The following is a 7142-nucleotide window of genomic DNA, read 5'->3' as shown; positions in this document are numbered from 1 at the left end:
AAATTATGTTCCCCTCCACGTCCCTTCATATTCTGAAGGAATGTAGCACCATCCTATGGGGGCTGGAAGCAAAAGCCATAAAGCTTCTAGTCAGTATGACTAGAAGCCAGCTGAGCTGGCTGGAAAAAAGACTCTCTAGCTTTCACCTGACTGGATTAACTCAATTTTTTAGAAGTTCACTTAAAAGAAACTTTGAGAAACAGAAAAACACATTTCCCAAAGGACAATGTTAACAAATTCCATTCTTTCACCTTAAAACTGACCGAAATAAAAATATGTTCTAAGATGAGAAAGTCACAGATTGTTTAGTAATAAAGTATTCATAGACTTAAAAAAGTACCTGAACATAGAATTCAGTGTTAATGTTAGCAGTAATAACCTAGCAATCAAGTACATTATATATTCTAAAATACCATCTTTGCTAGCATCTAAACTTCAAGTCATTCTCATTTTAGTGAGCACATACCATAATCATAAGCCTCTTGTTGAAACCATAACCAGTGTAAATGAGAAACTTAATATAAAACCTATGACAACTACAATTTTAGCTCTATAAAAAAGCAAGGAAGAAGACTTAAAGTAGACACATGAAATTGCTTGGTTACTTTCTGTGGTGTCATTAGTGGTGGATGAACTATAATATCCAGTACACATCTGTGAACAGTCGACCTGACAACAAAAGTGTTTTAAATTTAAAATGACACCATCAGCTTTGTAAGCTAGCTAAACTCAGTCTAAAATGCACCAAGAACAAGTCCTGTGGCAGAGACACACCTACTTCCCAACTACCTAAGCATGTCAAAACAAACAAAAAAAAAATTCCCACAGCATGTAGTGTATCCATACTGCAGTGCAGCAGCTCAAGAATATACATACACAAACTGGAAACAAACCAGACATGTTCTGATGATTAAAGGCTTGGCAGGATTGACTTGTGAGGCAAATTTAGAAGATTTCTATATTATTAGCTTCAAAAAAATAATTAAAGGAACAATTAGACATAGGAGGAGGACGCTGTTATGCAAGTAAGTTTTGGGTACTTTTTGTTTGGTTTTTTGGTGACTGTTGTTTGGTTGGTTTTGGTGGTTGTGGTTTTTTGTTTTTGGTTTTTGGTTTTGTTTTGGGTTTTTGGTTTTTTTTTCACTTTCTTTTAGACATAGGAGGAGGACGCTGTTATGCAAGTAAGTTTTGGGTACTTTTTGTTTGGTTTTTTGGTGACTTTGTTGTTTGGTTGGTTTTGGGGGTTGTGGTTTTTTGTTTGGGTTTTTGGTTTTTTTTCCACTTTCTTCACACCCTCCCCCCCACCATCTAGAAATATCTACACAGTCTTGAGTACTCAAATGCAAATCCATCAGACCATACGGCAAATGTACTTTCAGAGAGATCTCAGGCGGGCAAGTGTTCATTTTAACTTCAAGAACAACCATGCTTCTGCAGTCAGAATGAGGCAAGATACGCTGCTTTGTGTATATATCATCGCTATAATATCATGGCAGCTAAATATTTTGTTCAATATTCCTAAGTCCAATTTTGACTTGCATTGATGAAATGATCTATATACTGAAGCAAATTTTAACATCAAGAGAGAATTCTTAGTTCATAAAAAGTCATAAAAACACTTGCATTGTAAGCTCAGCAAACATTCTGCTAATCAATTCCTTTGAATCATTCACCTTTGCAGCTCCCAGTACTGTCTGTTCAAAGATGTCAATCTTGGAAGTTAGAAGTATGGCAGCAGACTGTTCTCTCCAGTTGGAGACATCCCCAAGTATGGTCCTCAGACATAAATATCTAGGTTTGTACGTTATTTAATCAGTCCTAGGTAATCTACCACATTAAAAATCCTGAAGACGCTGCTCTGCCGTAGGTATTGCCTTAACAAAAAGAAACTTATAAAGCCTGGCTCATATAGCGATATTTGGAGAACCACACTAGTCTGAAGACTAAGAGAACTCAGAAGCTAGAAATTCCCAGCGCCTTCAAGTTTAACATGAGGTGCCAAACACTCAGCACTTCTGAAGAAAACAGGCCACCTATTTAAGAGTCTAAATACGGCATTAGGAACTGAACTTGAGCAACTGGCTCGTCAACTAATATTGACTGTTACGCGTATCATTTAAATTAGCTATTTAAACTGCTAAGGTACATTTATTAAACTGTACTAAAACTGTCACACTGAGAATCTGAAATCCTCCATATGGAAGTGACTGTAAGATAGAAGCAACATGACAGCAGTTCACAGGAAATTTCTAAACCTAACACTTGTTGCAATGCACAATCTTAAAACTCATTTTGCTTTGCAAGTGTAGGTTGTTGTTTTTTTCCTTTGAAAACTTTAGCACATCTCAAAAACAAATCAAAAGAGAAAAATTTGTATTTGTGGGATATGGTACCTTACCATACAAAATCCCAGCTGGAGAGGTATATTCAAATGTAGAATAATAAACCTCAGCTTTTAGGACTACGAACATTGCACATACTGTTTGTTTGAACAAACCGGAAGGACAAACCAAGGTGAAAAACACCCGGACATGCAGTGTATTTTCTTAACTCAAAAGAGACAGAGAAACTAAACTTGTATTCAGAGACTGCAGTGCTTTTACCAGAATGCAGTTGAACCCTGAAGTCTGTAACACTGACATGAATTATTAAACTGTTGTAATAGGTTTTAGTAAGCTTATTTGCAAGATATTAAGAAACATTAAGCTTGCAATCAAAATAGGGTTAGCAGATGCTGCAATTACAAAAAAAAATAAATTTAGAAATGGTTAATTATTTCCCTTACCCAAGGAATGTAAATGAAAAAAGGAACATACAAACCACTGATTTCTGTGTTTTCATTTTTGGCCACAGAAATGCTTGAAGCATGTTTTTTTGTGGAAAAAACAACAGTACCTGGGGTTAGAGACACATTTTTTAGCTTTGCGCCCTGTATTAATGTTTTTTTCTACTTTAGATCATGAAATAAGAAAGAATATCCATACTAACTTTTGACATGCAAATATAAGTGCCTAAGCTGGAATCCCAGGGGCTGTATAAGGCCAGTGGTGTCAGGTATGTTCTTCTAAAGAATTAGATTATCTAAGTAAGGAGCCTAGATGCTCTCTAAGGACAGAGAAATAGGCTTCTCAATTAAATGCTTAATTTAGACGTTGTGAATACCTGAAGAGATTTCTAATTGTTCCTTAACAATTACAGTACAAGGCAACAATCCCTTTCCTACATGAACTACCTGCAATGGTGCAGTGTGGCAAAACTGAAACTTTTACACATAATTTTGCCTATGAAAGAACTTCAATTTATATAGTTTGCGTTACCTTGAAAATCTGAGGAAGAACAGAAGAAGAATGTGGCTATCGCCTTAATTTGCTCATTTTTAAATCAGTGTTGCCATGATGTTTAACTACTTTTATTTAAAAACAAAACAAAAAACCTCTCCAACTTCAGCAAATTCTCCTGAGATATGTCCTTCATAACTGCTGTAAACAAAAGCAGCTTTGCTGTAACTAACATGACCGCTGTGAATTCAACTTCACATGGGATGGTTTACCTTTAACTAAAAAGTACAGAAAATCTGTTTTCATCCCTTCAAGTAATATACATAATTACTTACTCAGTTACCAGTTATGACATTTATTATCACTAGTATATTAGTTTTATGTCAAGAAACATTATTTCCATTAGAACTGATGTCAGTTCTATACTGGAAACTAACCATCAATGCAAACACCAAAGAATAAAAACAGTTTAATGGAAGGGAAAAGCTTTGAATTTATGTACAATTCACCTGTGACTGATCTTGTTTGCATCAGGCACATGTTTTACATAAAGCGGATAAGCAGCCTACACCGTCGAATGACATTCGGACTTAGCAAAACCTACAGCGCATTTTTAAAAATGAGAGCAGAATAACAATCTACAGCAAGTGAGTGAGGACACTAACTTTTCGAAGCTGTTTTCATTTTCTAAGCTTGAGCTAGCTAAAGTTCAGAGAAGAGGTGCTTTGTCCCCTGCCATACAAAATGATTGCTGCAGTTAAAACAAAAGATGCGTGGTCATGCGGAAAAGCATTCTGCAGAACTGTGAATGATATGGCATATATTCAACATGCATGCTAAGATGTGCTTGCTCTGTGGAACCTTGGAAGAAACTTCTATGTACACATAAATGCTTTTGTGCAAGACTTTCCAAATGGCACAACATTTAATTACTGCTATTTTTGAGGATCCTCTGAAATTGCTACTGTATCTTTAAGAATCCTCAATCTAAATACCTCAGCCTTTTATGGAAGGAGACAAGCGCAGTACAAATTAGCAAGATGGGTGTTTGACAGCATCGCAATTGCCAGCACAAATCCTGACGAAAAGAAGCACTAAGCTCCAAGCCCTATTTAACTTTTCATTATTACTTGGAAAATGTAACAGTGATCACCATATAACCACATAACAATAGCATAATAACTGAAAAAGAAGAGCATGGTTTCAGCGTAGCAAAGTTAATTTATGGAAACATCTAGTGTTTCCACAATAGCAGTAGACAACACTGCAACCCTTCAAAGAGGATTATTTTTACTGTGTTCTGCACCTATGACTTTATACATGTAAGGGAGATGTAAGTATATACAGGTCTACAGGATAGATATAGCAAGACAAACAGTTCTATTTAATTGGCGGTTCTGGCACTCACAGGTAAGACCAACAACAATTAAGCGTGCACACCTCATTGTGACACTCTCCAAAAAAAAAAAAACCCCAGAAAACTTACCAACCTAAAACTAAAAAACCACAACCAAAAAAACCACCCAAACAACCCCCAAGTGGAAACACTAACGTTGTTTACTATTATAAATTGCAAGGATTTTTTTCTACCCTACTAGATAGAAATTATTTAGATTACAGCTTGAATGCACAAGACTTTTGTTTAGACATGAGTTCATCCATGTTAGTGACCACTGTAGAAGCTTCTTAAAGTTCAAAGTAAGAGTCATACTGACTTGTAAGGCATATTGAATGAGAAAATACATTCACAACTTGTGCTTAGCTGCACCTGAATTCCAACGTACACGTCACTGCAGTTTCAATGTATGACGGCATTAATATTTTTAACCCCGCTCCTTAGTATAACGTCTTCAGGAGACATTTCGGTGTTTACTTTCAACTGCTCTTGGAACCTTCCACGACCTATCTGCAACCTGTTTTGCTTCCCAGATCATGTTGAATACATAAAGGGTGGCACCTTTTTACCCATTTTTCCACCCACAGAAAAATTATTCAGCTGTGATACTCCAGCTAGCAGGGCTGGTAAATGGAACAGATCTTCACAGTACAGGCAAATCCTCTTCAGTTCTCAGGTCCAATGAATACATTTGGAGCACAATTTATGTGTGCCCAAAAGCCACTGTTGGCATCAAAACCACTCCAAGTATCGGAGCTCAACTGAATGCAGTTGGGACACGGCCTCCTGTGCCAAATGAAACTCCACCAGTGAAATGGTAAGAAAAATAAGAACTCTAAGTGGGAAATCTCGTCACAGGGGAGCACCCTTTTGCACTATTACAGCTACATAAGGATTAGCTTGCTAATTGATACAAATACAGCCGTAATATTCAAATATGGTCACAATGACAACAAATGAAACTCTAGGTTACTCTGTGTGAAACTTGACAAAAAGCAAATGTAATAGCCTTATGTGGAGATAAAAAAATCATTCAGATCATTTTCTCTGCATGTTCTCTTTTCTACTTTCACTGGAATGTAGTAGCTCAGTGAAAGACAAAACACAAAGCTGACACAGGCCTAACAAAAATTAAAGAATGTACAGAATTAATGGAATAATCTGCTTTCTATTTTAAAATATATTGTTTCTAAAATCAGTTGCCCAAATTTTTTTATAACAAAAACAACACAAAAAAATATGCAAAAAACCTATAAATTGTTAGAATGGCAATTGAGATTGAGATCCAAAACAATAGGGTCTCCGCTAACAAGAAATGTTACGAGTAAATGTATACAGGCAGAAACGGGAAAAATAACATTTTACCAACCTGTAACTGAGGCTGCAGTTAAGTGACTTAGCTAAAGTCACGTAAGATGTCACTGGCAAAATTCAGGGGGAGAAGCCAGACCTTTAGTTCTAAGACACATCCTCCTGTTTAACACTTTTAAATAACAGGGCTTCCAGCCAAAACATAAAACTGCTACAACGTGAAGAAAAAAACCCCCTCAAATGTCAGCCTAGAACATCATAGACAAACATGACAAAGACTCAGAGCCACCTATAAAAGTAAGAAAGCCTATGTACAAGGACAAGCAAACAAAAAAACTCCTTGAGTTTTAAAGGGATTTATAAGAATATAAGCATTACCAGAGGCTTGCTGGATTAAACATATTTTGCTATATTGCTGTGTCAGTGGCTACAGTTTCCATCTTTCCTGACAGTCAATATTCTTAACTGGGAGAATCATCTATTGCTGAATACACTGAAAACGTTAGGGTTAGTTGCAGTTTAGTACTAAAAATAATACAGAAATACACAATTTTTAAACCAAGTGTCAGGGCTGTAACCACTGTTGAATTCTACTTTAAAATGAATGAAGCCAAAATGCTACACAAGACTATGAACACACCAGATACGTACCTGCAATGGAAGGAGAGTGTTACTGTTGTTGTCAGTTCGGAAAACATTATCTTCAATCCATGATTTTGGTGTCAGTGATGGAGTGGAGCGAGTAAATTTAGGAGGAGCTATGACATTACCAGAAAAGGGCTTCTTCAAAGGAGAGATCTGGTTCATAGTTCCTGGAATTCCCATGTTTCCAGTTCTACGATGGTCTCTGCCATGCATTCCTCCCCAGGATATATTTCCTGTGCTCCAGCCGCTACTCTGATTGCTCCAGGGCGACTGCTTCAGAAGAGGCTAAAAAAGAAAGATTCATTTATATTATTTTGAAAATACTTGAAGTGTTTTTCTACTTTTTTAAAAATCACACACACAAAAACTCAAACAACCAATTACCAATAATCAGCGCACAGAGATTTCTATAAAGGACTCTTTCCTGATAACATGTAAACTAATTACTGAGGCAAGGAAGAAAACACAGCATCATGAAAAAAAATTAAAAATGGAATTCGCACTCCCCCATA

At 36.4% G+C, this 7142-nt stretch overlaps 1 protein-coding gene across 1 annotated transcript in view; it reads right to left on the bottom strand.

Moving 5' to 3' along the window:
- LOC104272142 (cytoplasmic polyadenylation element-binding protein 2-like) overlaps positions 1 to 6915 on the bottom strand; it is a gene marked incomplete at both ends in the record, with an annotated part of 32878 nt that extends 25963 nt beyond the window's left edge. The window contains one exon of the mRNA XM_009867056.1: positions 6637 to 6915. Coding sequence (XP_009865358.1) covers positions 6637 to 6915 — 279 coding nt within the window. The remainder of the gene's footprint in view (positions 1 to 6636) is intronic.
- Between the last annotated feature and the right edge of the window lie 227 nt (positions 6916 to 7142).

The sequence above is a fragment of the Apaloderma vittatum genome, unplaced genomic scaffold (assembly GCF_000703405.1).
Source record: "Apaloderma vittatum isolate BGI_N311 unplaced genomic scaffold, ASM70340v1 scaffold22130, whole genome shotgun sequence".
Lineage (NCBI taxonomy): Eukaryota > Metazoa > Chordata > Aves > Trogoniformes > Trogonidae > Apaloderma > Apaloderma vittatum.
Note: the sequence above shows the minus strand (reverse complement) of the source record. Positions and strands in the feature narration are given on the sequence as shown.